This window comes from Hydra vulgaris, chromosome 04, assembly GCF_038396675.1.
Source record: "Hydra vulgaris chromosome 04, alternate assembly HydraT2T_AEP".
NCBI classification, from domain to species: domain Eukaryota; kingdom Metazoa; phylum Cnidaria; class Hydrozoa; order Anthoathecata; family Hydridae; genus Hydra; species Hydra vulgaris.
The window spans coordinates 9,463,986-9,475,000 of NC_088923.1; the positions used below are offsets into that span (position 1 = coordinate 9,463,986).

The window sequence follows — 11,015 nt, forward strand, 5'->3', positions numbered from 1 at the left end:
TTGCCCTTTGTTCCACTTGAAAAAGGCATGGGACTTATGCCTTTTTCTAACAGACTTTAATTTTCATTTGCATTTAAAGTTGACTTGCGGCATATGAAAATGTTTTCATATGCCAGAAGTCAATCCTTCAAAGGAAATATGTAAAAAACTTAAATAAATAAAATGGCATTAAAAAGTGAAATTTGAAAAAAGTGTGACTTGCGCCCTTTTCGAAATGAAAAGTTCAATTAAAAATGACAATGAAAGAAATGAGAGCAAGAATGCTGGAGAACATGAGGAAGTAACTGAGGTTTCATTTAAACTTCAAATTTAAACTTGAAATTCAAATGAACAAACTTGTTCCTCCACACAGAGGCCTTGTTTATAAAGGTTCGTGTTTAGGAGTTAAAGAGTTGAGAGAGGGTTGCAACCACAATAAGGTAGCCTTCTCAACTATAATGGCCTTCTCAGGTCACAACTACTCATTCAAATTCAATTTGGGAGGTGAATAACATAAAAGATAAAAAAAAATCAATTTATAATAATATTTGAATAAAAATTGTGATAATGTATTTCCAAACAATGATTCAAATGTTAGTAAATCTGATCTGAGAGCTGTTACTGTTGGTTATAATAGTTAATAAGAATAGTTAATAATTAATTTAGTTAATAACATTGTAGTTATAATGTTATTGTTGGTTATAATAGTTCATAAAATTATTAAATATCTTTAAAAAAACTCAATAAAACCCAGATTACCCAGGTTTTAATGGGGTTTTTTTAGGCGGGTGTTATTAGGTTTTATTGGACGGGTTTTTAATTGCCAACCCTGGGTTTAATAGGTGTTTATATATTTAATTTCTGATACAACCTTTGCAATTTAAAAATGAATGCTGCAGTTTTTCAGTTTCTTTTGATTTACATCAACTTCTGCTTGAAAATGATTGTATGCTTGTTTGTTTTGTTTGATTTTGCTTTAGATTGAAGTTTAGTTTTAATTTTAGTGAAGTTGCGGCAATGAATATCTGATGATAAAAAATATTTTCTAATTGCTTGTCAAATATCAAAGCGTAGGAATATATCTGCTCTTTTAGTGTTGCTTGTGATAATAAAAGCTCGTATGCAACCACTTTACCAAACCCATATTGTTGCTGGATCAATAATAGACATTGTTGTTGTTAGATGAATCCACATTTTTAAAAGAATAAACTATTTATATATCTCTTTTAACTTGTAACATGACATGTAACTTTTGAACAATTCTTATACTGATAACTAACAGCATAAATAAAGAATCTAACTTAAAAAATAAAGTCTACACGTTGAATTTAACAAATATTAATATAAAAGTACATAAGTCTAACATAGTACATATTATTATGTATAATATTATATATATAATTACATTTAAGATTAAAGGTAATATTTTAAATCTAATAACATTAATACATAAGAAATATAACATATAGATTTCAAAAATAACACTGAATATTTTTGTAAAAAAACATTTTATTTTAAAATTTGAACTATTTCCCGCATTTTTTAAGAAACAGTTCTGTTACGAACGATGCATAAGGTAATAAATTTATCAAAAACTACAGCCAAGAATATAGAAGAAACAATACAATCGAGACTCGTTTTCAATACATTTGTCATTGGCGCAACTGAATTAAAATTTACTTATAAAATTTTATTACTTTTTAGTGAATGCATTTGTAAAATGTGCACATAAAGTATGTGACAAACTTTATCACTTTAGTTTTTGTTATAAAAAAAAAACAAAGTTATTGTAAAACAGAAAAAAGTTTTTTTTTTTTTTTTAATTTGTGAGTTGAATGATAACTTGATAGACTTTTTCACAATGTGGTTATATGTATCAACTGATTTTCTGGAGTTAAACTTAGACAAAAACGAGTCCTAGCCTTTGTGCGCAAACATGTTTTGCAGTAAATATTGGCTTTATCCTAACCCCAACTCTGTCTTGGAGATTGCTTATAAAATATTATTTTTTTTTGCATTGAAAAATCTTTCCAACTATACCAAATGTGTTACTTTTTTTTTGACTTTTTATTAAAATATCAATTAAAGCATAAATGTAGTTTTCGATGGAAAAAAAACTGGTTTACTGCCTTAGCACACTTGAGTGGTTGCTTGCAGCCTTTTTTGAAGTGAACTAAAGTTAAAAATTTATCATAGACAGATACATGAATTGTTTCAAAAGCTAGTTTTTAGCTTGTTTATTCTTTGTTTCATACACACATATAAAAACGGAAATATACCTTTGTTTGTGTCACAACACAAAACACAGGTATATTTCCATAGAGTTTGTCACACTCACTGAAATAGATTTTGTAGTTACTCCTAATTAAATTCTATAAAACTTCACAAAAGGTTTTGCACGCACATTAGAGAATAATCATTAAAACCAAGGTCATGTTCTCATTAAACAATGATGCTATTTTTGGAAAAATCAACAACAGCAACAACAAAAATCAACAAGCAATAAAATATACAAAATAAACAAACAATAAAAACATAAAAGACAATTTAAGAAAAGAAAAAAAATGCATTTAAAGTCATCTCCAAGTGTCAAGACAAGTTGTGTTCATATCATAAACAATCCTTAAAAAATAAGTTTCATGTTAATTAAACTTTCCGGAACAAATTATTTATCAAGATATTAGCTAAAAACTTTATAATTTTTGATGCCATTTTTTTTTTCTTGAAGGTAAGTTTTGGCTCTTCAATTTATTTTTGTAAAAATACCGGCCTGAATAATGCGCGTTTGAAGTTAATAAATGATATCAATACAAAAAGTTCTTTTAAAGTCAAATTACTATAATTTACTAAATATAAGTATATTTACTAATACTAATAATTTACTAAATATAAGTATATATACTAAATAAAAATATAATTTATTAAATATAAGGTTTTCCCTTTAGCAGCGAAACTTTAATGTCAATATAAATAATAAGCAAAAAGAGTTTTTAAAGTGAAAAGTGTTTTTAATAAAATATTCTTATTTAATCTAAAAAAATTAGATCATTCTAAATGGTTTCTTCATTCAAAAATATAAAATAATATAATAAGTATAAACACAAATTTTTTAAACAGAGATAATATTTAAATAACTGCTTGGGAAAAGATTTTTAAATCTTGTGCACTTTAACTTTGTGTTGTTTATAAATAAAACTATTTGCATAGTTATGCAATCGAAAATACTTTTTGGTATAGAAGAAAAATACTTTTCTTTTAAGAGTATTATAAGAGCCATATTTCTATAATAGTAATAACATTATTATAATAGGAAAAAGCAAGCATCATACTTTCGATTAAACATATTACTATCATTTTTGACGCTATTGAAGTTGAAATGATTAAGCATTCAAGCTTTTCAAAGATTATTTATTATTTTATTAGTAAAAATATTGTTTTCTGCGGCTAATCAAAACTCCAAGGCAAACTTGAAGAGAGATTTACTATTTTCCCGTAAAAAAGGTAAACATTTTTCCAAGAAATATCTAAATAACACATTTTCATAAAACATTATCTACTGTACTGGTCATAAGTTTAGAGCCACCTGTTTTTTTCATCATTTTGCGGCTTAAGTATGGTGAGGTTAACATTATAAGCATAACAATGCATATAGTAATTTGACAAGGTACGAATCTATTGATATTCATGAATATTTGTGTATTAAACCAAATATAAATATTGATTTTTATCAATATTTATATTTGGTTTAATACACAATTATTCATGAACTCTTTAATATTATAGCCAATTTTTGAACATTTTAACATATTTTGGTGATTTTAACAACTTTATGATGTATTGGTATCAATGTTTTGGTTAATTCAGTTGTTATTTATGCTACTTTTTGGAATGTGTACACTAGTTAGATAATGTATTTAATGTTATTTTCTTTTTTGTTTTAGAGTTTAAGCGAAAATATTTTCTGAAATGGGCAAAGCTAAAAGCCTTGATTCTGTTCGGGTCCAGGTGGTGGCTTTGAAGGAAATTAGTGGCTTAAGCCTAAATGATAAAGCCAAAAAATTGAAAAAAAGTCGCCATGCTGTACAAAATGCATATAAGAAACATTTGTAATCAAATACATTCACGGACAAACCCAGATGTGGCCGTCCTAGAATGTCAACTTTACGTCAAGATAGAACCTTAAAACGCCTGGCCCTAACAAATCGTCGCCTTTCTTCCAAAATTTTGTCTCGACAGTGGCATGATGTTGGTGGACCTTTAATATCTCCAAAATCTGTTCGTCGTTGTTTAAATAAACAAGGTTTCAATGGTCGTGTTGCTAATAAAAAGCCTTTTATCTCCAAAATTAATCAGCAGAAGCGTCTCAAATTTGCACACGAACTTTTACATTTTAGTGTTACTGATTGGCAAACGGTTTTGTGGTCTGATGAGTCCAAATTTAATTTAGCTGGTAATGATTCTCGACATATTTTCGTTTGGCGTCGTCAAAATAAATCATATAAACCGGGATGTTTGCAGGGAACTATAAAGCATGGTGGTGGTAGCATCATGGTGTGGGGTTATATGTCATCTTTTATGCCGGGCCAGTTGCATCAGGTGGAAGGAATCATGAATGGTGCCATGTATAGAGATATTTTGCGAAGGCATTTGCTACCTTCAGCAACAGCATTGTTTCCTGCAACTTTTTCATGGATCTTTCAGCAAAACAATGATCCTAAGCCCACGTCCAAAGTGGCTAAAGATTTTTTAGCTGCTAATAGTGTTCAAGTATTGCACTGGCCACCCCAGTCACCGGATTTGAACCCCATAGAAAATTTGTGGGATGAAATTGATCGCCGCTGTGCTAGTAATAAACATAAACTTCGGGACTTTATTTCTGCCCCTTGGACCAGTATTACAGCTGTTGATTGCAAGAAGCTTGTTGACACTAGGCCAGCCCGGTTGGCTAAAGTAATTAAAAATAAAGGTGGACCTACTCATTATTAAAATTTTGATACTCATTTTGGTACTAAAATGTTATAACAATATATTTTGCATGTTTCAGTAATATATTATTTTGCTGCACTGGGTTTATGGCTTTATAATCTGCAAAAAACTAAAAAAATGGGGTGGCTCTAACTTATGACCAATACTGTATACACTCCATACTTTCTCAAAGATGGTTAGCATTTTGTTTATTCTATTACATGGCAGAGTGGTACAAGTCTAATGATATCGATAATGATGCTGGAACTGTTTTTTGTTATGCTCCTCACTAAACAGCTGTTCACAGCCATAGTGATATTAGTCAGACTTCTCAAAACTAGATATGAATGACTTATACCACTATGCATCTCAGGGGCTCAATTGTTGTAATTATTAAAATAACTGTAAAGATTTTAATGATTACAGTTTAAAGATATATCAATTGATTTTGTATAAATAATGACAAAATCGTATATTTATTGAACAATACCATAAAATTAGCTCAATTTTGAACAACTCTATCCTGCTAAATACTTTTTAGAAAAATGACAATGTTACCTTATTGTTGCCAGTTGGTTGCCTTAGTAATAAATCATAATCATTGCCAATTCGTTTCATAAATTACCAACAGATTCTATATGTGCATCTGCATGGAAAACCACAATTGAAACACACAACTTGGCAAAGACAACTCTATTTGTTCATTACACTTTGAAGATTTTTGTTTCAAAAAATCAATTAGAATGTTGGTAAGTATGGTGGCATCAAATGTAAAAAAAATAAACAAACTTGTCTCAAACTCTGTTCCTTCAATATGTCCTTGACTCAAAATCTCAGAAAAAGTGAGCGAATTTTTATATTTATAAAATAAATTGATAAAACATTTAAAAATAATTAACTTTTTGTTTATTTGAACGATTTATTTAGATAAATTGTGCTGCTCAAACGGAAAAATTTTTACTACATACTATATTGGTTAATTCGATTACAACCCAGACTACCATCAACAAAGGTAATGACATTGAATAAGAAGACAACAAATCTGAGTACAAAAACTCTTTAATAACTAGTGATAATGAGTGTATGGATAATGAAAACATATCTGATAAATGGTCAGAAAAATCTTCGGTTGATAAAAACTGTGTTCCATCAACATCAACAAATGACTTTGACTTAAGTGATAACATAAAAAACAATCCGAGCAGTAATTTTGAAAAACTATGCCAAATATACACATTGCTTTTGAAAAAAAAACTTGTTTGAACTTTTAACTTGTTGTCTAGTGTGGTGTTTCTATTGATTGTTCAATGACTAAAAATATAGAAAATCAAGTATCTCAGCTATATTTAAAAATGACTTGTTAGAATAACTATGAAATGTGACGGGGGTTATAACAAACTGTTGTGAGATTAAAAGGTATAGGTAATTTATTTTTAGCAACTTCTATTGCATTTGCTGAAAAACCAATTGCTAAATTTAAATGTTTTGCATTCACTGCTAATTTAAAGTTTTTTTCGGACACTACTTATTATAACATTAAAAAGGACTACATCATGCCAGTCATTAAACATAAGTAGAATTTTGAGCGCCAAAAATGATTAAAATGCATCTTAAAAGAAAAAAAGTTATACTTGTAAGTGATAGCAAATTTGATAGCCCTGGTCACAGTGCTAAATATATTGCATTTACACGCTTATTGATTCAGAATCAAGGCACGCAACTAATACAATTACGATTTCTGTAAAAGAAGTACCGAACTCTAATTGTATGGAAAAAGAAGGCTTTATAAAGTTGATGATAAAATTACAAAAGGAAGCATTAAATTATTATTTTCAAATCAACTGATCGTCATTGTTGAATTCAAAAGTTATTGAAAGTTCACCTTTGATTTAAAGATATAAAACACCAATTTGATCTGTGGCAGATGGCTGAATCCATTTGTAAAAAATTAATTAAGTGTCAAAACTCAAAAGGCCGTTAGAAGCTTTAAAATTGGTTGAAATCTATAGTCAATTATTCCTGATGGAGCGTTAAAACATCTCAGAAAACCGTAAACTAATGTATGAAAAAACTTCTTCTATTTTATATCATATCTAAAATATACATGAATGGGATGGATGTGAGTATTTTATGAAATGTGAGCATGAACCATACTCAAAAGAAGAAGAAGAGGAACGCGATTGATTAGACACAAACTCTGACTCCTATCAATATTTAGTTAATTTAGTAAAATATAAAATTTTCAAGAATGTGGTGGAACACGTTACTGAAGCAATTCACGCAACCGTTGTTGAAGTTTTTAATAACTTATTGCTAAAGTACATACCAAAGGGGTACCACTTTGAGTATGGCCACATGGTGATGGGAAAACATTTAGCGAAACTTGACCACAACTTTGATGCATGTCAGTCGTATCATCTTGACAGCTTTGGTGAGCCAAAGTTTCGCATAGCATCGCGAACACTATCTAAAAAATTTGTAACTGTAAAAATTCAAAAGAAAAAGAAGCAGTATTACTACCTTATGGTAATGAAGAAAAGCGTATTAAAGAGAGCTGAATATGGAATAAAAAGAAAGAGTAAAAAACATGTGATTGCGCCAAAACGTAGCAAAACTAAAGATGAGTTAATTGTAACAACAAAGAAGTTTGATCAAAATTAATTTTTTATGCTATAACTGTCTGTTTAAAACTTATATATCTTACTGATTATCTTACTTAATGAAAATACTGTTTACTTAAGTTAAACTACTTTTTTAGTTTTCATTTACTTAACTTTAATTTGTTACTTAATACTTTTATTATCGATATACAAAATACAATACTCATCAAAATTATCTACCGATTTAAATTAACTTAATAAATCTTATATAACTTGTTTTGATTATGTTAATGTTATTTTGTTTATTTAATACGCAACGTGTCTGGTAAACAACACTATGTTATGTTCAATAAAGTTTAATTCAAAAAAAAATTTTACAAATAACATTTTTAAATTTTTCAAGAATTTAAATTAAATATCTATTAAATTACCTATTAATATAACAAAAGTTTAACAAATATTGTATTTTCTACCATAGTTTAGAGAAATTAATAATTAATAAACACTCTATTTCGGTTGAAGAAACAAAGTATTATTAAAGTTATTAATTATTAATAAATTAATGTTGTAGCATTTAACAGACTAAACAAAATTAAAACAAAGTTACCGTTTAAAAAAAAATAAACAAGATAAAAAAGTGGGACTAATGTCCTCATTTTTATGTATTTTTATGTATTTATATTTATATGAATGCCTTTATATATCATCTTCTAAAAATGTATAACAACCGAATAAAAATAACACAACCAATAAGTAACGCTTTAAAAGCCTAACATATATTTATTAATTTTGTTTAATAATAATTGATTTTTCTTTAAAACAAAATGAATTTTTAAAGCATTACTTAATAATTGTGTTATTTTTTACATATTTGGGAAAAACCCTATCTAAATGCGTAAACTCGTTTAAAAACTCTGTGGTAAGCATTTATTATTCAAACCAGATATTTTTATAATGGAAAAAAACATGCAGATTCATGGAGTTAAATTAACCTCTTGACAGGAAGTACAATGGCAAAACAATAAATGTTTTTTGTTAAAATCTCAAAAAACAATTTGTTTCGGTAAGTTTAATCTCCAAAATAATTTGTTTTGTTAATTAAAAAATAATTTTTTCCAGTAAGTTTAAACTCCAAACCTATTTTCTAATGTTTATTTACAAATTAAACATAACTTGTCTCTACACTTGGGAATCCCTTTAACTATTCAAAATATTCATCTTTTTATAAAAAACGTTTTTCAACTGCTAATATTATTTAAAAACAAAACAATTAAAAACTCACAGCCTCTTGGATTATACTTTTCATATCGAAAGACATATTTCTCTTCACTTGACCCAACTGTAACATTATAATACCTAGTACTAAAGGTTATACCTTCTTTGAAAGTGTAATCAATTCTCATATCTGTAAAAAAAGTGTTTGTTATTTGATTAAGGTTTTTTAAGCCAATCCATTGTTGATTTACCAAACCAAAACCATTTTCATAAGCCTCATAGCTTTTATTCCAAATAGTCGATTCCCAGCTGGCAAATCGTGTCATCATTGGAATCCAGACTCCTAAAAGAACATCATAAAGTAACAGATCACCAATAAGTTTTTTTAAAAAAATCCCAAATAAATCAAATCATCGAAAGAATAAATGCAATTTGAAATTTAAATCACCAAAAGGAATTTTGAACTGCCTAAAATAAAAACAAACAAACATCTTTTAGCAAGAAATCGTCAAACATTAAAACTTATTACGCTCTGGTTCTTCTGGCTAAGTTAGAAACTTAGAAAGTTGGGCTCTAGAAACTTTCCCTTCAGAACCTAGAAAGTTAGGCTCTATAAAACTTTCCTTCAAGTCACTTCCTGATTCTAATGAACACACTATCATGACAAAACAACGGGTTAATTCTATAAACATTATAACGCCAAATGCTTCATTTGAAGAACATTAGTGAAATAGTTTTAGTAATAAAACAAAATGTCAACATAAAAAAAATTTATTCAGAAAAATATTTACATAGAGTTAACAATAAATTAAAAAATTTTTTTTACCATTACTTCCACTTATGACTTTGAGATCTTTAATGGAGCCATCTTGTGCATCATACCAAGGATCTGCAGCATAGACTTTAAGATTTTCAAAAGATTGTGGCTTTGTATTTTCAATGCTATGAACCAATAATTCATTAAAATACACTGAAAATACATACTTTCCATTTAATCGGATTTGTGATATTTGTATACTTGTCCACTGATTCAGCGGAAGTGGCTGGGTGATAAATTCATAATTGCTATTTCCGTTAACTGCTGAAGTAATGCATAACCTACCTGAGCTATCATCATGAAAAAATATAGCTGGAGTTCTATCACCATAATTATCTAAATCTTTTCCAATTGTTAAATGAATAACACTCTTCCATCCAAGTGAATATGATCTGGGTTTAATTTTAAATGAAACTGAGTATACTTCGTCCAAGTATGACAAAAATGCAATTAAATTATTTTTTTTTATCACTGACTCATTGACCTCATCTACAAAATCTAAAAAATAATGTTTTAATCTATAAATAAACACACACATATATATGTATATATATATATAAATATATATATATATATATATATATATATATATATATATATATATATATCTATATATATATATATATACTTATATATATATATATATATATATATATATATACTTATATATATATATATATATATATATATATATATATATATATATATATATATATATATATATATATATATATATATACTTATTTTGCATGAATTTATATGCAGTACATTTATGTTTAAGCATAGATGTAATGAACTTTTAATCAGAAAACTTTTTATTTACTTAAAATTTGTATATGTTTTTAACTTTAAATTTGTATATATTTTTTATTTTAAATTAGTATTTATTTTAAACATTATTAGAAACCTCTGTGCTGTGATATGTTTCTAACTATTTATTTTTATGCAAGATAAAGCTTATTTATCTTACATAAAAACACACAGCAGGGTTTCTTAAAACTAGTTTAGAAGAGAAAAGTATCCCTTCGTTGGATTGGCTAGGTAATAGCTCAGATATTAGCCCAATAAAAAACGTTTGAGAGCTGATAAAGTTGGAAATGGATTAAGATCTTATCACAAACTAAACGCAAATCTCCGAAAAGATTATTTAAATGTGGAATCATTTTCAAATGCAGAACACAATACAGTTTTGTATTGATAGCACACCACACAGAATTAAAGCTATAATTGAGGCTGAATGTGACTTGTGAAAAACGTGACTTTAATCACACTGAATAGCTTGTTAATACCGCTGACCTTGCTGGACTAAAGTCCATAACTTCGGCATTTCTCAATCTCTGACTCAGATAGTTAACTTTGTGACTTGTTTTCCAGACAACCTTAATCACTTACTATCACTCCTTCATTTGTGTCTTTTCTCTGACCCTACCCTGTGTTCA

General features: G+C 27.7%; 1 protein-coding gene across 1 annotated transcript in view; it reads right to left on the reverse strand.

The window, feature by feature from the left end:
- Positions 1 to 11,015, reverse strand: part of LOC136079550 (uncharacterized) — a 184,889-nt gene that overhangs the window by 21,079 nt on the left and 152,795 nt on the right. Inside the window, exons 8-9 of the mRNA XM_065795387.1 lie at positions 9,586 to 10,074; positions 8,827 to 9,102 (exon numbers count right to left, since the gene is read on the reverse strand). Coding sequence (XP_065651459.1) covers positions 8,827 to 9,102; positions 9,586 to 10,074 — 765 coding nt within the window. The remainder of the gene's footprint in view (positions 1 to 8,826; positions 9,103 to 9,585; positions 10,075 to 11,015) is intronic.